General features: G+C 40.9%; 1 protein-coding gene across 1 annotated transcript in view; it reads left to right on the plus strand.

Moving 5' to 3' along the window:
* rasa2 (RAS p21 protein activator 2) overlaps positions 1 to 22,595 on the plus strand; it is a 132,354-nt gene that overhangs the window by 27,909 nt on the left and 81,850 nt on the right. The window contains exons 3-4 of the mRNA XM_067995075.1: positions 14,693 to 14,796; positions 19,627 to 19,721. Of these exons, the coding sequence (XP_067851176.1) occupies positions 14,693 to 14,796; positions 19,627 to 19,721 (199 nt within the window). The remainder of the gene's footprint in view (positions 1 to 14,692; positions 14,797 to 19,626; positions 19,722 to 22,595) is intronic.

Consider the following 22,595-nt stretch of genomic DNA (forward strand, 5'->3'; position numbering starts at 1 on the left):
CCACGATAAAGCAGCCTGCTTAATTGGCACCCCATCCACCACCCTAAACATTCACTCCCTTCACCACCGGTGCACAGTGGCTGCAGTGTGTACCATCCACAGGATGCACTGCAGCAACTCGCCAAGGCTTCTTCGACAGCACCTCCCAAACCCGCGACCACTACCTCCTAGAAGGACAAGAGCAGCAGGTGCATGGCAACAACACCACCTGCACGTTCCCCTCCAAGTCTCGCACCATCCCAACTTGGAAATATATCGCCGTTCCTTCATCGTCGCTGGGTCAAAATCCTGGAACTCCCTTCCTAACAGCATTGAGGGAGAACCTTCACCAGACGGACTGCAGCTGTTCAAGAAGGCAGCTCACCACCACCTTCTCAAGGGCAATTTGGGATGGGCAATAAATGCTGGCCTCACCAGCGACGCCCACATCCCATGAACGAATTTAAAAATGTGGCCTAATTTTTCTTTTTCTTCTCCTTTCCCTGTTATTTTTATTGGAATGGCTCAAGGTAGAGCCTTCACAACAGGTAGCTAAAGCTGTTTTAGTCAAACTTGCCACTTTTACAGATGTAGGTGCAACTTTGAAAATGGTTAATAAAAACAGAAAATGCTGGAGAAGCTCAGCAAGTGAGGCAGCATCTGTGGAGAAAGAAACAGAGTGAACGTTTCAGGTCGAAGACCTTTCTTCAGAAGTGGAAGATGTTAGACTTCAAGGTTTTGAGCAAGTACAGAGCCAGGGAAAGGGAGGGAGGGGAGGAAAGAACAAAAGCGAAGGTCTGTGATAGGGTAGAGGGCAAGAGCGATTAAATGTCAAAAGGGATGATGGTGCAAAGCAAGGAGGGTGGTAATGGGACAAGTTAAGAAACAAAAGATTGGTTAAGAGTTGCTGTAAATGGCAACAGCAGAACCATTACCAGTACTTGCTGTCTGGGAAAAATGGGAGCAGTGGTTATGATCTGAAGTTATTGAAATCAGTGTTCAGTCCGGAAGGTTGTAAAGTGCCTAAACGAAAGATGAGGTGCTGTTCTTCAAGCTTACGTTGACCTTCATTGCAACAGTGTAAGAGGCCGAAGGCAGAGAGGTCAGAGTAGGAGTGGGAAGGGGAATTAAAATGGCAAGCAACCGGCAGGATCAGGGTCATGCTTGCGGACAGAGTGGAGGTGTTCAGCAAAGAGATCGCCCAATCTGCATTTGGTCTCCCCAATGTAGAGGAGATTGTTTTGTGTGCAGCGGATACAGTGTACTAAATTGGAAGAAGTACAAGTAAACTGCTGTTTCACCTGAAAGGAGTGTTTTGGGCCCTGGACGGTGGGAAAGGAGGTGGTGAAGAGGCAGGTGTTGGATCTCCTCTGCTCTCACGGGAAGGTGCCGTGGTATGAGAGCGAGCGTTGGGGAGAGTGGACCAAGGTGTCGTGGAGGGAGCCATTCCTTCAGAATGCTGGGAGGGCAGGGGAAGATGTGTTCGGTGGTGGGATCGTGCTGGAGGTGGTGGAAATGGTAGAGGATGAAACGTTGAATGTGGAAGGTGAGGACAAGGGGGACCCTATTATGGTTCTGGGAGAGAAGGGAAGGGAATGGGTGAGGGCAGAAGTGCGGGAAATAGGGCCCTCGACCATGTCCGTCCTGTCAACTACAGTGGAGGGGAATCCTCGGTTGAGGAAAAAGGAAGACACACCAGAAGCACTGGTGTGTTAGGTGGCATTGTCAGAACAGATGAGACTGAGAATCTGGGAGAAGGGAATAGAGTCCTTACAGGAAGCGGGGTGTGAGGAATTGTAATCAAGGTCGCTGTGGGAGTTGGTGGGCTTATAATAGATATTGGTTGACACCACATCCCCAGAAATGGAGTTAGAAAAATCAAGGAAGGGAAGAGTCGGAGATGGACCATGTGAGGGAAGGGTGGAAATTGGAAGCGAAGTTGATTAAATTTTCCAATTCGGGGCAAGAGCAGGAAACAGCACCGATGCAGTGATCAATGTATCGGGAAAAGAGATGAAGGAGGGGACCTGAGTAGGACTGGAACAAGGAATGTTCCACGTATCCCACAAAAAGGCAGGCATAGCTGGGACTCATAAAGCTTCCTATAGCGACAACTTTTTGGAGGAAGTGAGTGGAGTCAAAAGAGAAGTTGTTCAATGTAAGAACAAGTTCAGCCAGACTGAGGAGGGTGGTGGTGGATGGGGACTGCTTGGATCTCTGTTCAAGGAAGAAGTGGAGGGCCTGCAGGCCATCCTGGTTGGGGATGGAGGTGTAGAGGGACTGGGTGTCCATGGTGAAAAGTAGACGGTTAGGGCCGGGGAACTGGAAACTCTAACATCTTCTAGTTCTGATGAAAGGTCTTTGACCTGAAACGTTAACTCTGTTTCTTTCTCCATAGATGCTGCATCAATTGCTGAACTTTTCCAGCATTTTCTGTTTTTATTTCAGATTTCCAGCATCTGCAGTATTTTGCTTTTGGTTTAAAAATGGGTAGCTGTGGTGACAAATTATAGCAGCACGACCCATTTTTACATCGAGAGTTGAGATTTTCAAAGTAACTAAATACCTGAGGCTGGTTGGCTGTTCCTTTTTATTATATTACCCACTCCTCTCTCTCTCTCTCTCTCTCTCTCTTGTCCTGGAAATAAGGCAATAAACATCTTTTGTATTTAGTCAATGAACTCTCTGCTTGCTAATTTTAGCCACTCAGCTAACATGGCACTTGCCGCAGACGCAAAGTTCTTGTGCAAGCCCCAAATGAGATAGATCCTTTCTTTTATGGATTTATGCATGTAAAAGGAAAGTAGATAAACATATGAGGGAGAAAGAAATAGAAGGCTATGTTGATAGCATTAGATGAAAGGGGAAGGAGGAGGCTCGTGTGGAGCATGAACACCAACATGGATCTGTTGGGCCGAATGGCCTGTTTCTCTGCTGTACATTATATGTAATTCTATATATTCTATGCACAGGTATATTAGAGTTGCGTTTGCTACAATAAAAAGTTGTCGTGTTATTGTAATCTACTCCCGCTGCACCTCTTCTCTTTTTCCCCCCTCTCTCCTATCAAATAGTGAGCCCCAAGTACAACCTTTTCGGAACTTTGATCTGATGCTATGTTTTGTAGAACTAGTGAACATCAGTGTCAAACTTCTGCAATTTAATATGGAAAGTGAACAGGGAAGACCCAGTGATTTCTTTTTTAATGTTGCCTTTTTGGACTTCCACCTCCCCCCACCCACCCACAGCTATCACACTTTTTTTTTCTCCCCCCTCCTGAAAATGAAAATAATAATTGATCACAGTAGATTAAAAGAATGTAACCGGGTGTACAAGCTGCATGAGAAAACAAAACTGAAGAAAGTCTAAAATGAAGGGGCAAGAAGCTTTTACACCCCATTACTCTTGCTCTTTTAATTCTATAGGGATTACGTGGTGCTAAAATGCTGCCCTTTTGGCCGAGTGAAAATTCAATCCATAGATGTCTTTTAATATTTGTGGTCTGGGTCAGAATCATGCATGCAGCTTGAAGAATATAACAATATTTCTTTTTACAATGTACAGATCCAAATATTTCTAATCGTGTACATGTTTTTAAATTGGAAATTTGCAGGGAGTAATCTTGTCTAAAGACCTGATATGAAATAATCTGCATGCATCAGGGTGAAAATGATACCTTGCGCTCAGTGTTAAGTCAACGTGTGCAATCATTTTTAATTGGTTATAGACCATACAAATAAGGGCCCAATTTTAGACAGAGATTAGTAATGGCACACTCATCCTATTAAATTCATGCTCAGCCTTTATACCCTGCCATCAAATATTTCTATTCACAGCCTCTTGAGCAATGAATTTCAGTGGGTCAGAACAGGCAGACCTATATCCCCCTCCTTTGTGTGTTGTAGTGAGGGAAGGAGGAAACGAAGAGTAGGAGAGTCTCGATTACGATGTTTGACTGAATACTATTCTAAACTTGTCCAATGAAATGTACTACGCTGAATTTACTGGATGAGCAGTCCTTTTTTGATACCAGATGAGATCTCAAAACTGAGTTATATTTTTTGGAAACAAATAATATTTTTGTCCTAAATGTCGCCTTTGAGCTTACACACCAGGTATTTGTGCAATCGTGCCCTAACCTTGATTACAAGGACAATGTTGCAGGAACAGATAATGAGACAATGTGTAATGTAGGGTTTTAATTATAGGCTATAGACTGTAATATATTAATATTGACTCATTGCACAAAGTAGTACTGCTTTGAATGTGCTTGAAAACATATGAATCAGATATAAAATATGTAGTAAAGGCAAAATTGATTTATAATCCATCCAATTAGGAAGGCATACATCTACTTTTGTGGAACTGGATAGAAAGGAATAGTTTGCACATGCTTAATTATTGGCTAAAAATAATGTTGGCAATTCACAGCAGCTTGCTTAGCATTTGAAAGAGGTTAAACTTTTGGATGTCACCTTTCATCAGAACTTGCCAAGAACAACAACAAATCTTTCTCTTTCAGATGCTGACTGACCTGCAGATTCAGTTTCTTAGATTTCCAACATTCGTGTAATCTCCACCGCCAAGATTTTGAGCTGTGGGAAATAACTTTTTTTTAGAAAATAAGTTTGCAAATTTATCCCTCAGATGTGCCTAAACCAAGAAAGCCCAAAGCAACCAACTTGTACTCTTGTAACTGGTAAAGCAAAACCTTGATGAAATATTTTACTATGCCCAATAATAATTTCGTATTCGAGAAACAAGCTTTATAGCTGGAAACTTTTGTTTTTAGTTCTGACTGACTAGTTAGATTTCTATATTTCTGATAGCCAGATTGTTCAACCCTACTCTCAGGATGCTTCCTGGGAAGCTAGCATTAACCTGCATGATCTAGTGTTGCTGTTCACAAAACTGGTACACTTTGGTCTTGTGTTGTTGCTGCTTTTTCCTGGGGAAAGTGTTGTCGTCTATAATGAAGACCAACTTTAATACACAGCGAGTAGTTATGATCTGGGATGCATTGCCTGAAAGGGTGGTGGAAGCAAATTCAATCGTGGCTTTCAAAAAGGAATTGGATAAATATTTGAAGGGAAAAGATTTGCAGGGCTACGGGGGAGTGGGACTAACTAGATTGCTCTTACAAAGAGCCGGCACGGGCTTGATGGGCTGAACGGCCGCCTTCTGTGCTGTAACGATTCTATTGTACTATGACAGATTTGTAGTTCTGTGCAGCATTTTTAAAAAAACTTCTCTATGCTAGTAGGACAAAAACAGCATTTATGTAGCGTCTTTAACATAGAAAAAAAATTCCCAATGCACTTCAGTGGCATAAAGAAAATATGGATGTCGAATCAAAGATATTAGAAGGGATGTACAGAAGTTTAGTCAAAAGGGTAGGTTTTAAGGAAGGCTGTTCAGCCCAACTTGTCTGTGTTGGCATTTGCTCCACTCGAGCAAATAGCTCTAATCACATTTACCCACCCTGTTCCCTTCATCCCCATTTCCTTCGTTCATCTATCCAATCTAATCATAAATGTTAACATTTTTTTGCCTCAAATACTAACCCAGGAAGTGAATTCCACAGCCTCACAATCCTCTGTGAAAAAGTTTCTCGTGCCCACTTCTAAATTGTTTACATTTAATCTTGTTTTTATGGCCCATCTTTCTTGACCCCCTCAACTACTGGAAACTGTGTGCTTCTGTCTACCCTGTCCCATCCTTTCATAATTTTAAACACTTCTGTTTTATCGCCCCATAATCTGCATTGTTCTAATGAAGAAAGACCCAATTTTTCACGTATTTCCTCATACCAGGCAGCATCTAGTGAATCTGTATTGTGCCCTGTCTAATGCCTCAGTATCCTTGTAGTGTGGAGCTCAATACTGCACACAGTACTTGAACTGAAGTATTATTAAGGTTTTATATAGGCTCATAATTAGCTTTTGGCTTTTATATTTTATACCTCTTGAGATAAAAACTTTCTCTGCTCCTCTTCTCTTTCCCCGCCCCCCCGCCCCTCCCTGACTTGAAACCAAAAAAATCTAAAGGTGCCAAGGTATCTGGGCACCCCTGCACAGCTCTGCCTTAGATCAGATAACTCACTACAGGTGAGGAATTGAAGTTGGGATCATCTTGGTTTGTGGAGGTCAACAACTCATTGTCTTAAGCAACTGAGCCATCAGCAGAGCTCATTCTTGAACAAATACACAGGTGGTGGCAGAATGTTCATACCTAAAGCAGGTGGCACTTGTAGAAAAAATAACTGGCTGCAATAAATCCACATGAATAGTACGATATATTTTGAGGTTTGTGTAATGTGACAGGGTAGTGGGGTGAACTGCAGGACAGAAATAAAATATATCTATAATATGCTTGAAACAAATACTTATAAATATAAACTGGAGAAGGGGAAATTCCCTGAATCAGAATGAAGTTGGGAGTGCAGATTTTGTTTGTAATTCGCTCCATCTGTGCATTATTTTGCACTTTGGAGATGTACAATATCTTGGTTTATACTACCGACAGGCAGTTAATTTAAGTACTACAGGTAACTTCATTTTTCCATTTAAGGTATTAAAAAAAAAAGGAAAGGCATGTTTCTGATCATAACCGTTTCCAGTTGTAGTTGCTTCTAACTATGACTGAGTTATCTGGTTATTACAGGCATTAAGTGATCCAGTAACTAGTGCATTGCAGTGTCGGACTCTTGACCTGGAGATCAGAATTCAAATCTAAGTTTCAACTGACAGTCGTATTCTGGCTTTCCATTTTAGCCAATCATTTGCAGAGGGAGAGCTGGCTGGCCAGTGAAATAGGGTTTTTCCTTGCCCCCTCCCCACACCCCTGAAGTATACCTCCCGGTTGTGTGGACATGAAGTTGGATTGACGTTGCTGATGGATATGCATGTTATAGTCGTAGCCAGAGAATTTCCTGCAATTGCTTCCATTCTCGCTTCCTTTCTCGCTCCCACTCCGTTGCCTTTGGAGTCCTCCAAGGATCTATCCTTGGCCCCCTCCTATTTCTCATCAACGTGCTGCCCCTCGGTGAAATCATCCTAAAAGCATGACATCAGATTCTATATTTACGCTGACGATACTCAGCTCTGCTCCACCATCTAGACCCCTCCACTGTCTCTGATTTGTCACGCTGCTTGTCCAACATCCAGTATTGGATGTGTGGAAATTTCCTCCAATTAAATATTGGGAAGACCAAAGCCATTGTTTTCGGTCCCTGCCACAAAATCCATTCCCTTGCCACTGACTCCATCCCCTTCCCTGGCCACTGTTTGATGCTGAATTGGACTGTTCCCAACCTCTGCGTCCTATTTGAACCTGAGCTGAGCCTCCAACCCCATATCCTCTCTATCACCAAGACCGTCTACTTCCACCTCTGCAATATCACCCATTACCGCACTAGCCTCAACCCATCTGCTGCTGACACCTTCATCCATGTTTTTGTTACCTCCAGACTCGACTCTTCCAAAGCTCTCCTGGCCTGCCTCCCACCAACCATCCTCCGTGTATTTCAGCTCATCCAAAACTCTGCTGCCCATGTCCTAACTCGCACCAAGCCCCGTTCACCCATCACGCCTGTGCTCATCGACCGACATTGGCTCCCGGTCTGGCAATGCCTTGAATTTAAAATTCTCATCCTTGTGTTCAAATCTCTCCATAGCCTTGCTCCTCCCTATCTCTGTAACCTCCTCCAGCGCTACATCCTCCGAGATCTCTGCGCACCTCCAATTCTGGCCTCGTGAGCAACTCCAATTTCTATTGTCCTACCGTTGGCGGCCGTGCCTTCAGCTGCCTGGGTCTTAAGCTTTGGAATTCCTTCCCTAAACCTCTCCTCTTTACGTCTCACTGTTCCTTTTAATACGCTCCTTAAAACTTACCTCTTTGACCAAGCTTTTGATCACCAGTCCTAATATCTATTTATGTGGCTCAGTGACATATTTTATCTGATAATGCTCCTGTGGAGAGCCTTGGGATGTTTTACTACCTTAAAGACGCTATATGACTGCTAGTAGTTATAGAGCTCTCTGCAGTCTTTTCATTGTTGCACTACCAAATGTTACCTGATTACCATTGCTCATTCTTTACATCTTCTCCCTCCTTTTCTGCATAACTGTCTCATGGCTTTAAAATAAATTACTGTGGAAATTGGGATGGAGTAGGATTCTGGGGAGACCTTTTTTAAAAGAAGATTTGTTAGTAGGCTGTTATTGAAGCTTAGAACCGTCTTCTCTGAAAAACTGTGCGTTAGGATGCCAGATTTAGTGATACAAATGCTGGGAGCTGACTCTTGGATCCTGGCCTTCCAGAATTTAACCTAACCAGTGGCAGTCCTGTTGGAGATTGTGCCACATGTATTTCTCCTTGTATTATGTACAAAATGGGGAATAGCAAAGATGGGAAAATGGGGAGGGGACAAAAAAAATTGGAAAATTTAATAAGAAACTGCTGGTTTTAAAAGGACTTTATAATTTTGCAAGGTAGATGATTATATTTTCACAATTAGCTTTTTGAGTAGTTTTGAAGATATGACCTTGGTATAGATCAATATAAATTTAAGCCAATGTTTTATTAGATTGAAAATGTAAATGAACAATGCATTATTAAACCCAGCCTTGCATCAGCCAGGGTGACTGATGTGCTATAATTACCTCCAACTTCCTGAGTTCCTGCTCCTAATCAGTACCAGTGATCCCTGTTGGAAGTCGGCATGTATGAATGTCTCAGGAGGGCAGGATTGGACTTAGCTGTAAAGTCCCCAGCAGTCAAATACCTGCTGACACTTGTCGAAGCTGGCAAGGGAGACCGATGGCTGCCATTGGAACGGTATCTCAGTGTGGCGTTGATACTTTTAAGGAGAGATTGGGGAGGATAATAATCCTACAAATTTCAGTAAATGTTTGAGGGCATTGACTTGTGAGGAGATTTGCATTATTGCAGTGGTTTGGATGTCTTTGAATATCCTGGTGTTGATCTGGGGCATTTTTTTTAAAGAAAAGTTTAAACCAATATTTGATGAGTGTTGTAGATCCAGATCCACTAATTAGTGCAATTATTGTTATGGGTTGTCTGCTCCCTCATTTGGAGGGAAGTGGATCTAGAGTATTCTTGCCTGAGAAGTAAATTACTGCAAACCAGTAAATAGTACCAAATTTCTTGTGTCCTAGCAAAAAAATCTAATTTCTGATATCTGGTGCAGCTGGACAGAATTTGGGTTTTCCCCCCCCACTGGAGCAGAGAAAGTTAAAGGGGATATAATCAAGGATTTCATGGGGTAAACAATGCAAGATTGTTTCCACTGCTTGGCAAATTGTTAACCAGACTGAGGATTATCATGAGATGAAGGGGGAAGTTAGACTTTTTTTTTCTCATAGATGGTTATTAGAACATGATTTGCTTTACCTCAAGTGGCTCTTAAGGCAGAAATTATTCAAAATTGAATTGGATAAGTTTATGAAAAGGAAAAATCTGTAAGATGTGGGAGAATGGGATTAGCGTAGATAGCTTCATTGGAGGAGCTAGCACCCAATAAGCATAATGATTGAGAAAGCTCCTTCTGTGGGAGAATTTCCACGGGTCCTCCTGAACTCCCTCTATATCTTTGGTGGAACCCCTCTGTTTTTAGTTTTAATTGCTTTTTTTCCAGATGTTCTGCTGACCTCCCGCTGGAGAACCCTCAGAGATTCCAGGCATCAATATTTATTCCATGGAACCGCAAACTCTCTATGTTCATTGCTCACTTGTTGCCATTAAAACTAGTGCATAGTCATTACTGGAGTAAAAGTACTGTACTGGGTTTTCCATGTATCCTGATGTAGCTTAGGAAGGTAAGGAAAGCAGAGGTCTCTGGTGATGTAGCTCTAGGCCTCTGCCAATGTGTTGTGAAGTTATTTCTAAGTGTGCTGGCTATGTTAACTCATCACTACTGTGCACAGATAGCTTCTTTTTAATTTTCCATCCAGTAGTCTTTTAATACGACAAATCTATCACAGCTAAGAGGACAGGCTAGAGATCTCCCCTTGAACCTTAGCTCACTGCTGGGAAATGCACAACAGTAGCTAAGGGTGACTGGCCTTCTGATGTGTACTCTTCTGTTTCTTTTCTCCCCCCTCCCCCACCACACCACTTTTTCCCTTTGGGGAAAGTACATAGCCTCCAATTGGCTTTCCCGTGAACTAACTGTGAGGAATAGAGTTCAAATTTTTGATCTGTTGCTTTGTACCCTGTGGCTCTAATCATAGTGTGGTACCCTAATTTTTTATATTAGTACTGGCACCAAAGAAAATCAAATAGGGTAGTGAGCATCAGGGCAATTTTCAGATTTGGAAGGATACATAACCCATGCCAAAATGTTTGAGGGAGGTAGAGGGACACATCGTCCTTATCCCTCGGCCTTAGTGGTTGAGAGTTTTATTTTCAACCATTTCACTCTCCATTCGTAAAGTGAGCAAATATGCATGACAAAGTTACTTCCTGCATTTGAGACTGATCATCTTCATTGTTGTGACTCATTTTAGTATGTGGAATTAATTAGTGTGACTATTCTTAGCTGTTTCTCAGCTTTGTGCATTACTAAATAAGAAAACATTCATTGAACCGTTCACTTCAGCATTCTGATCCCATGTGCGTACCAAGGGCTCAGCCTGTTCACTAAAACTGTTGAAGTTGAGTCAACAGAATGTTCATTCCTGATGTGGTCATTGTTGATAGCAGTGTCGATCATTTTTTTGGGAAGCTTTGGAGTTTGCACCTGCAATTGCCATGTGCATTGCTAATCTCAGCTGAGCCACTGACTCCATTTGTTGCCTTCTCTTAAGAGGGTAGAACAATCAGAGGGGGGATCTGACTTATCCTTTTGGTCATCTACTTGCATTGGTAAAGGTCTGGAACTGATAAAGGTTTGGACTGTCCTGTTGGATGCTGCATGAACGATTAGGGAAGAGGGCGAACGAAACAAAATATTGAATCAATGTTCATTCGTAAACAAAAAAAATTGGAATAAAAAAGATTGGAATGTTAAACCTGTGTACTGGTATTCCCAGATTGATCTTTTCGAGAAGGATTGTTTGGCCTCTCCTGCTGTGAGGATAAAAATCCTGAATGCCATTCCACACAATTCATTTATGTCTCCTGGTGAGTCAATTTTGAATAAATAAATGCGTGAGGTGTTGATGGAGTTGGCCACATAGTAGGCAGTCCTGCATTCCTAACCAAGTCAACAGCATGTGGAGGACATAGTAAATGAACTTCTGCTTTTTGCCCTTTTTGTTTCCTCCAAGTATTACGTTTTCTAATGTAACGTTGCCAAACCATTGTCCAATTACTGTCCAGCTTAAAGCAGAAGGTGAGGGCATTCATTTTAAAGAGGAGAGGAAAGATCTAAAATTTCAAATCTGTCCTTGAAGCTAGTGTTTTTTTTCAAACGTTACGTTGATGGTTGGATGTTTTATATTGAAAGTGCTTCACTACACTTTGTTCTTTATGCTTCAATTTTAAAAAATGGAAATTTTGTTTCAGCTCATCTCTTGATTAAATGTGTCTGTTATGGAAGAGGCAGAATTATTTACTCCAATTACAACCTCTAATTACAACTCTGAGATGTTTAACAACTTTCTAAATGCTGTGACCAGTGGTAGACCTGGGTACAGCAAAAGACAATTATAAGAAACACCAATATCTCTTTAAATGAACTCTGGTGGTTGCTGACAGTGCAATTCACCCGAAAGAATCTGTGCTGGAATGATGAGAAACAAGCCCAGATCCTTCCTGTGGCCTAGTGCATCATCCATTCCGGTTCAGCATGCTAACTCTGTGTTTGAACTTCTGACTCATGCACGGAAACAGCTACCAGTTTCTGTCAGATCTAGATAACCAAGGCCAGCTCAGACTAGAAAACCTTTCTTCTGTCTTAGAACCTGTGGAGCTGGAGTCTGAGACTGGGATATTAAGTGTCAGCCGTGGCTCAGTGGTAACACTCTCGCCTCAAGCCCCACACCAGAGACTTGAGCACATAATCTAGGCTGACACTTCAGTGCAATACTGAGAGAGTGCTGCACTGTTGGGAGTGCCGGTTTTCAGATGAGGCGCTTAACCAAAGTCCTGTCTGCTCTCTTAGATGGATATGAAAGACCCTGCAGTGCTATTCGAAAAAGAGCAAGGGAGTTCTCCCCAGTGTCCTCACCAATATTTATCTCACAACCAACTCATTTAAAAAAAAAAGATGATCTGGTTATTTATCTTATTGCTGTTTGTGGACTCTTACTGTACGCAAATTGGCTGCCGCATTTCCTACACAACAGTGATTACACTTCAGAAGTACTTCGTTGGTTGTAAGGTGCTTCGGGATTTCTTGAGGTCGTGAAAGGTGCTATATGGATGCAAGTCTTTTTTTTAAAATGTCATTCCTGTCCTTAATATTACTACTCCCTGAAAATAATTTCTCTCCAGCTGACTGCGCTGGTGCTCTTGGGACTGTCTGGTTCTACCTCTGTTTAAAGGCAGTGCATGTAGCTTTGATAAGACATTGAATGAAATTCATGCAGGTTACATGTTCCACCTGTTAGATCACAAACACCTGACATCCTCTATATCATCCTGATATCTTACCAGTGGGTACAGATGTATGATGACCCACTGCTGGGAGAGCAAGTGTATCACTCCATGAAGAGCATGTCTCTTTTGGTGTCTAACTACAATGTTTGTGCATAAACATATCACCACTGCAATATAGTGAATTAAACATTCCAGCAGACTTGCGAGTACCAAATGTTGGTAAAAAACAGACAATTACACAGCTAATCTGTTTGATTTGCTACATCTTATATAAAAAAAAATGGTACGCTGTCCAACCATGGCCTATAAAGGCCCCCTTTGCACACTCGGAAACAGAAGTTAGTAAACCTCCAGTTATGGGCAGCAGACTTTGCTGAGCCTTCTGCAGAACTAATTACATTGTATTTTAATGATGTTGGTTTCATCGTATTGGCAGAACTGTAGGTTACAGTGCTTATCCACAACCAGTATGATCTGGTAACCCACTGGCAGCTTCATCCCTTGAGAGTTGTCAGAACTGTGGCCTTCAGCCCAACACTGTTCATTGCTTTTTATGTATTATCTTCTATTATACAAAAGAGTAGCTCTGTTTATATGTCGAGTTTAGTTTGATGTATTTTTGGCTTATTCAGACTGTGACTCTGTTGTGGAAGTGTATGTGGAAGTAATTCCCTGTCACTTGGAAACTTGCAGTTGTGCAGCACTATTTGTGTTTTGATCAATTGTTTTTCACATTATGTAGCTTCTGCAAAATGTGGAAGTGACACTAAGTCATAGTTGCCCAAAAGCTGTGTCTTATTTATTTTCTTGTATTGGGGCACCAGCTGAACCAACCCACCTCTTAAACCTTTTGTGAAGATAATTGAATTCATTCAGTAGAGGTTGACTTTCAGGTGGGTGCTGCTTAGATCCAGTCACCCTGTTGACTTCCACTCCTTGCCCTAAGTTCTGGCTCTACAACTTTCCGAGCCCTTGCTTTCAAGAGCAGTGTTCGGTCATTTGAGCATAATAACCGAAATATCCACCACAGAAGGGGTAGCTATGGAGTTTGTGTGTTTTACTTCAAAGCTATGTGCTGGCACATATACCAGATTTCTTCTGTGATCTGTGAAGTTGATTGACAACATTAGGGGACAAGATTACAGGACCTTTTGCTGCTTTTATGTTAACACTTGGTTAGATTGAACTCTGGGAGGCTGGCACCAGTAAGCCTTATCCTGGTGGCAGGCTGGTTTGTGAGTCTACAAGTCTGCTGTTGGATAAGTGACACGGATTTTTCAGTGTAAACACCAGGTGCTGGCTCATTGATGCTAGAGTCTGGTATCCGATCCAAACAAGCATTGGCACGTCTTGGTTTTTCCTTTTTAACTTGTTTGTCTGTTTGTATTTCTAGCATTCAGGCATTAGCTTCTGAAATAACTGACTTGAACCCCAGAGGCATCCTGTGGCATTCTAAATTGGTTTAGTTTGGGCGCAATCCTGCTTCTTTGCCCCAATAGGGTTGCCAACTCTGGTTGAATGTACTCCTGGAGATTTCATCACATGACCTCCTGCCTCCAACTGTCTCGCCCCCACGCTCTAGCCATTGGTCGCCCAACACATCCATCCTCATGGCTCACTGCCTTCCATACCAATTGGAAAGCAAAAAGACCCTTCATTACCCAATTGGATGATTCTTGACTGTCAGGCAAACAGCCTTTATTCCCCATCTCCAATATTATTATAACTAATAAGCAGAAATGTTCAAAGAAAATGGAAAAAAAAACATAATTTAAAAAAAATTCCCCTATGATTTTTCTCCAGGGTTGCTCACAGCAGTATCCTGGAGATTAATCTTCCATTCTTGGAAACTCCAGGCCAATCCTGGAGGGTTGGCAACCCTCAGCCCCAAGCATATGCCATTGGACAATTGGAATGAGCAGCTCCTGGTCTTGTTTGTATTCTGCTTTTTGGAGATGTGATCCTGAACTGTGATTATAGTTTGGAAAATTATTTAAATGTATTTTATGTATATCTTCTGTCTGCATAATATCATATTTTGGTGAACGGATAAAATGTTAAATATTATACACAATGAAATTTTATTTTTTAATGTTTGCAATCTTGCTACAATCTATTAATCTCGCTGCAATTTTTGTTTTCTTTGCAGCCCCTTTTATGGTGAAGACTTCTACTTTGAAATCCCTAGAAGTTTCCAGTACCTCTCCTTTTATATTTATGATAAGAGTTTTTTTCAGAAGGATCTGCCTTTTGGTAAGTTGCAGTGTAACCATAATCTGCTACCTTGACACTGGTTGTCCTGCATCCTTTGAACCTGTCCTGCAATTTACTGCATATAAAGGGACAATTGAGTGGTGATATTGCAGTTATCCCTCAGACCTTATGCTTCTTTAGTAGACTGCTAGCATAGATACAGCAAGAATGGTTTATGGGTTCCTCCACATTGTCCCTCTGTATATACTGAGAAGTGGTAATTGCTGGGGTATGGCAACTATATAATAAATTGCAGGTCATAATGCATATGAATTTAATGTGGATTTCTTCTGATCTTGGATAATTTTTTTTATAAAAGGACTTATGCTGTCAACAAAGAGAAATTCCTAACTGCTTTACTAAATGTACTATAATACTAAATATGATTAACAGTTTATCATTCAAAAAAGGCATTCTGTCAAAGGTTTGCTGTGATATGTGTAGAAGCTAGGTCATGAAGGCAGGCTGCATCTACGAAACTGGAGATTAGTGATAGATTAAAATCTCTGCAGTGTTTTGTCGGTATGTAAAATCGATCTTTTTGACTTCATGATTTTTTTGTTAAATGTATATACTCATTATTAAATATTCTTTATGCAGTGCATTTCCTATCCACAAACCATACTCCTCTTGCCATAATGTTTGAGTAATGTGTGTATTCCTTAAAAAAATTGAACTTGCAAGTAGACTATACTCAGATTATTTTATTATAAGCAACAGAACTACGATACTAATTAATGCTGTAAAAATTCCAAGTATTTTTTTCTTCCTTCTATCCTATCCTTTTCTAGGACAACAACTTATTTGGACATTGCTGATGCAGTGTCTCCGATGCAGTAGAAGTTGCATGCTTTAGTTAGTAGTTTAGAGGAGTGTGTATGTAGGGGAGGGTGAGAAGATGGAAGGGAACCCTAATGGCAGCAAACATAACATAACCCGTCAAAGGACCTGGTCTTATCCGGTCACTCAGTTCAAGCCACACTCCCCCTTGGGAGATCTAACTTTTTTTTAAAAATTGGTAAAACGGTGCAAATGTGTCCTTCCAAACAACTCTTTTCTCTGCCAAGAAGTTACAGGGTAGTGCTTCTTTCAGTTTAAAACCCCTCCTGAAGCTGTACTTAATGTACATTGAAGAGGTCTGCAAATGACAAAGGCGAATTATGGGGAATGGATAATTCAAGTTAACATTCATTTGTTTCGGAAACATGGATAACATTACGATATAGAGTTTGACTATGTTATGCAAAATTGTGTAGTTTATATTTTTGCCTACATATCAGAAATGACTACACTTTAGAAAGTAATTCATTGGATATGGAGTCCTAAGGACATGAAAGGCACTATATGGATATAAATGCATTCTTGTCTTTGAAATGTAATTGGGTTGATGGAATAATAGATGCAATCACTTTAATAAGAGTAGCCGGTTGGGTTAAAGGCTATATATGTAGTTTATATTGCATGCAAAGCTGTCTGATCCAGCAGGGATGGTGTGAATGCAGAAGAATTCTGATTAAACTTAACTAATTCTGCTTGATGTAAATTATTCTCACTGATGTCGAATCAGCTGTAATTACACTTGTCCTGGATTGTGAAAATTACCCTTGCTTTAATTCAAAGCAGTTTTACTTGTCTACTTTCATGCAAATTGATGGTTACTATGTGCTACATCTTAACAAAGGTTAGCACAAGCATTCGGAAAAATATGCAGTTTATATGTCACCCCCTCCATCTTCCCCATCATGTCTGCAAAATGCTACGTGCTGAAGAATTTGCAGTCGAGTGTAAGTCGACTTTATTGGTCCTGTGTATGAATGCATATTTTGCAAAAAAAAATAGTTTTTGCTTTCAAGCACAAATGTTGCAGGTAGGGCCTGTTTCATCTGGAGCTACCCTTATGATTTGTTTTAGCTGTGCTGTCCTGTCCAGGGGAAGAGCAAAGTAGAGATCAGACCATTGCCCATGAGAAGAAGAAAATGGAAAATTGGTAGTAAATTCACCCATAGCAGTTAGCTTGAGAGTAATAGCAGTTTGACTGTGCATGATACAGGCAGCATGGGAAGAGGGGGAGGAGGTAATAAAATTAGTTCAAAAAAAAGGGAAGAAATAGTATTGCATAATGTTAGTTTGGCGACTTGCGGTTAAGAAACTTGGCGGTCCCTAAACTAGCATTTCATAGAGTCCACTTAACAGCTGTGTGTGACTAGGTCACATCAGAAACTGTGGGAGGTTCTCACTCTCTCCTCTAATACAGCAAAGTCCTTGATGCCATTTGCTGGGTGTTAAGGGGCACATAACTGTTCATACAGATTTCTCTAACCATCCACAGAATTTATCAAAAACAAAAAGTGCTGGGAATACACAGCAGAGCCATCAGCAATCTGCTTTGTTGCTGCCTATGTTTAGGTAGCTGCTGTCATTGGTGGTGTGTTCAAAGCTGTTTTATTGAGTTGTTCACATGCAGTTGTAAATTTTAGTTCAGTTGTAATCTTGCTGTTATGCAAAGATAGGTAGATTAATATGTCAGGTGCACAAAGACTCAACAGAAATATTTCAAATGTTTTGATTCCAAAGCGCTTTTTTCTCCACTGAGTGGTTTTTGCCAGTGAAGCAAACTGCTTTGATGTCGCAGTGGTTTCCTCCTGACGTCATTTGGGAGCTTGCTTGTGCTTGGTGCTTAATTTAACAAAACTGAGACGTTGTCTATGGCTCAATCCTGGGAGTGAAGACACTGACTGGAGGCCAAGTGCTTCTTATTAGCAGAAGGTGCAGGTTACAGAGCAACACTGGCAAAGGGCTGGGTGGAGGTATTCTGGCAGACCTCACTAACGGGGAATAGTGCAAGTTGCACATTTTGAAAATGGATGACAGAAAAGCTTTTGCAAATTGCTTAAAAAAAACTTTCTAGAAACTTATCTTGCTTCATAGTGTATTTATACAAACCTGCTTCCCTACAAGTGACAGGAAAGTAAAACTGCTGCTGGGCATAAGTCAGTTTGAAATCCTGTTCTGAGCTCATGTTGATTTATTTTGCTAAAATTATTGATGGGTGAAACTTGCAAGTGAAAATCTCAAAATTCTGAAGGGGTTTGAACATAACTGAAGAGATCCACAAACGTTTCCTCAAACAATGAATAGAAAAGTGAAACAATTTGACAGAGTAGTGGGATGCCGATTGACCTTTGTGCTCAAGGTGTCGCCCCTGAAAATTCCTGGTTTATTAAAGGGAGGGCTGAGGAGAGGTGAGTGGTCCCTTGTGAAAGAGGGAGAAAAATACAATTCTAAGTTCCTCCCTTGTATTTAGAAAACAAATAAAATCACTAGGTGCAATTTACACACTTTTCATTTTACAGTGTGTAAGTGAACTCATTCTAGTGGTGATTGTTTTCTAAGAGAATAATAGATTTGCATTTGTATAGCACCTCATGTCTCCCAAAAATCTCAAAGCAACTCACATAAAATTAATTACTTTGAAATTATTATGTAGGCAAATGTAGCAACCATTTTCTCAAAATAATGTCATAAACAGCAATGGGATGAAAGACCAGTTATTGTATTTTTTTGGTATTGGTTAAGTGAGGAATACAGTCCCCACCTCTTACAATGGGCTCGTGGGTGTCAATGCAATTTTCCTGCTACATGCAGTGGTTAGTATAACCAAGAAATTAACAATCTATTTTCTGTTATTCTCTGATAAAGCCATTGATGATTGATGCATTTACAGATGGAACATATATAGCACACAGATAAACTCTGTTCCCCCCCCCACAGAGGAAATCTTCATCCTCCATCTCTCGATTTCTCTTGCACCCATTAAAATGGGTTTAGGTGAAACAGTTGCAGTCTTTAAATAGAATTGAGTTTAGCTGTTAGAATCTGCTGGAACCACTCTGGTTCGTCTATGTTCAGAATGAAGCAGCTGATGATATACCCGTTTGGTGGATTATCAAACGGTCACTTATAGCAGTTAGCACTTTAGATGCAAGTTCGTCAAACGAATGAGTGTTCAGTCCAGCCACTCTTTATGGGAGTTTGTAGTCACTTCACATTGGTTACTGCACAGATTGCAAAAGAATACTAGAGACAATGTGGTCTGCAATGAACAAACAATTAATCAATTAAGGAATTGTTTGATCTGGCTCAACGGGACTGAAGTATGCAGCGGTCTGGTCAGTTTCACCTCTGGTCTTTCAACTTTGTAAACAGCAGTCACAGGCCACGGGGCGTGGGGGTGCGGGTGGTGTGAACAAAGATGGCGGGGATGCCTGACAGGACTTGATGACAGGTAATTTCACTTTAACGAGTTGTGAACAGCCGCTTGAATTGCCAAACTAGCAGATGCGCTTAATGCCGTTTAAGTGGCGCCTTTGTAATTGACGCCTATGGTGTTGGCAAATGGTTCGTGCCATTTGCCAGATAAAGGTGGCTGTCTGGAATAAGAGGTGACTGTGGTGGGGACAGTATTGATCCAGACACCAAAAGCACTCCTGCTCTTCAGTTAGTACATAGAATATTTAACTTTCACCTGAAATACTTGAACAGGCAGAGGGATCTTGGTTTAACATCTCATTTGAATGAAGGCACCGCTGACCAACGTGGCACTCCTTCAGTTCGGCACTGGAGTATCAACGTAAGTTATGTGCTTAGTAGAACTTAAACCCAGAACCATCTTGATCACAGATCAGTGCTACCAACTGAGTCAAGCTGACACTAGAACTTTTAAAGTAAACAAAAAAATTGTGTGCTTTAATCTAGTTGAATGTTCATTTGATAACAGCTATCAATGATGATGAGTCATCACTTTTTAATAATTGATTTTATTCCTTTCAGTTAAAGTATCCATCCGTAAGGAAGATCTGTGCAAGTACAACTGTAAGGACAGCTGGTTTGCACTGCACCTTGTTGATGCTAACTCTGAAGTTCAGGTAAGTTAACTAAACTTTCCCTAAATGTCTGTAAATATCAACTCAAATATATAAACTGTTGTGACCTTGTTCCCAGTTTTAGTTGAAAATTGGGAGGTGGAGGGAGGAAGAGAGGCTTTTCCTCTGCTAATTTATGCTAGAAAACTGCTCCACTGGCATCTGCTGCTTTCTGGTGTCTTGTCCAAGTGCCACTTCTTCAGGCATGATCTAGGTTGTGATAGTCAGCAGGCTAGTTCATCATGTGTGACGTTGCAGCTGAACTTAGTCCTTTCCTAATTCAACAGCCAAAATTGTGTGCTTTCCAATAGGACTCATTTTATAGCGATATCCTGCTCACTTTCCCAGTGGCTTGGACGCCAGAGACAATTCATTGCTTGATATTTTATAGTCTTGTATTACAAGTTGCATTGGTGCCAGTTCTTCAGAAGCCCTTTTTATTTTGATTTATCAATTACTAGTTTGTTATGTTATTGTACTGCATGTTCAGAAATTGATACTACTTTTACGCAAGTAAATTTATATTTTGTCAGTTTGTGCTCTTGCAAAGAGGATAATGCTGCCTCATTTGTTGATCTGAGATGCTTAATTGATTCAGTTAAACAGTAGATGCTGTGACTGGTCCTTAACCGTGTCTCTGCTCCTGCTTTCAACAGCTTTTTAAAAACGGACATGCTACGTTATGCTAAGCTCAGAATAATTTTAATTTAATTCCAATAACTAGCAAAGTGAGGTTAATTTCTTTGTGGTAGGATGTTACATTTTGGGCTACTTCCCAATACTCTTCATCCTCTACATTTATGTCAGCTTCCATATGCAAATTTGCGCTGCCTATGAATCGAAACATGACCTTGAGTGCAATATATCTTGGAGAGCTACGCCAGAGGGCAAGCAGTGAACCCCTCTGCTGTTGGGGGTAAGCACTGGAAATAATGTGGACTAAGCATCGTGTACCCCAGATCTCTCAAACCAGCAGAAGCGACCACAATTAATAGACTAAAAATCTAAGGCTAAAAACTGCATTTATTAAGAAGTAAAATCGTACAGAAGTAAGAATAAATCAGATTTTAAAAAATTATTTAGTTCTCGCTGTTAGTTTAGCAACATTTTCTTAAACCAAAATAACGAAGATCTTTTGAGATGCTTTTTACATGGTGCGCACCTTGCGCCCATGGAGTTCTGCCTCATTGCAGCAACCTCTACCTGTAATGGACATAAAGGAATGGAACGAAAGCACTAAGGAAAGCTTGCCAGATTTATCCCCAGCTATTGGTTACAGAACTGTCCATCAAGAATCAGAACAAAGACACACTGATGGGATCACTTGCATGCCAGTAACACCCTGTGTTTGCTTTATCGGGAAATGTTGATTCCGGTCATGTGCATCGGGCTAACTTTTGAAAAACAGTATTTTATTTGTAGATTATTTGAACCATCAAAAATAAACTGTCAACATTTTTAAATCTGTAACCTATCATAACCGGGAAGGGAAAATTGGTTGGTGCAAAAGTTAACTGTGTCACTGATTGGAACCTAAAGTCTCCCTCCCTCCCAGATTTTCCTACACACTGAATAACCTTTTGCCTGATCTGCCAGCAAAAGTGGAGTGTTTCTCCATGATCTCCAAGGAGAACTCCTCTTCCCCTGACTATCCCATCTCCCCTTTCAATCCCAGAAGGAGGAAGGTTCAAGAGCCTGGAAACGGTGACCTTTTCCAACCTCTTGATCTGGGATAACAAACTGCTCAGGTGTATTTAAAAAAAAGTTTCACCTTTCACATTTACAATCAGCTGATGTTTTGAATACAGAACCCAGAGATTCCACAAATATGACAACAAGAATTTACATCCTATACACCTACTGTCACAGATGGGAGCCAAAATTATATGGCACAAGATTGCTCAAAGCTCCTATTTGATTACTTGTATTTTGAGAGGAATACTTCAACCAAATGGAGTTTCCTCCTTTTAACCTGTCTGTCGTTCTACGATCATTCTTCCTTGTATTTGCCATACCTCTTAATTTGGTATTGTCAACAAACTTGGATATCATTCCTCTTTGAGAATCGTTCAGCCTGATATGAAGTGGTAGCCTTCCTAATGTAGTGAGGATTTTTGAATTTCTTTGAACTTGGATTTATTTTTGGGGAGTGGGAAATGGAGATGAGCTACACACCTTTTTTAAATAGTGTTAAAAATGGTGGCTAATAGTTGTAGGTGATGGCTGTGACACAGAATGGTGTAATTCCTGGCAGAATTAAATGAAAATTCCAGTCAAACTCCCATGATTTAGTTCCCCACCCGCACTGAATTGGGGCTTTTCCGCTGAGTCATCTAGCTCCTGTCTTATTTGCTTGATCGATGACTGAGTGCTGCTGTTTTCTACAATCGGTGCAATATCCTCTGTAAAGTCAGAGTTCGAGGTACTTTGGATGTCATTGAACTTTTTATATAGCATTTTCACAACCAGTGCAATGCTTTAGACTTGTGCACACCAACCTGCCTCCCTGCCTGTTTCATGCCTTCTGTGGATTTTTTTCCCCTGATTGAGTAATATGAGCCAGTAGACCACACACAAACAGTAGCATCACTATTGATGGTATCTTCAAAGATTTACATTTTTGTGCCTTGAAGCTCCAGTTCTTTGTTCTCTATGACCAGTTGCACTATAACAAAATGCTGTTCCACTGTGATCATGCCCAGGTTTAATGATTTTAATGAAAATCCCCAGCGGCAGTGATTCTAAATTGCAGGTTCTATATTTTGGTTGTCCCGGTCAGAGTCTAAGCAACTGCAGTACAGTGCTTTTATATTAAACACCGTGATGAGTAAAGCCTATTTGTTGCATTGCTCACAAGTCAAAGTATTGTATCCTGTT

The sequence above is a fragment of the Heptranchias perlo genome, chromosome 13 (genome assembly GCF_035084215.1).
Source record: "Heptranchias perlo isolate sHepPer1 chromosome 13, sHepPer1.hap1, whole genome shotgun sequence".
In the NCBI taxonomy this organism is placed as follows: Eukaryota; Metazoa; Chordata; class Chondrichthyes; order Hexanchiformes; family Hexanchidae; genus Heptranchias; species Heptranchias perlo.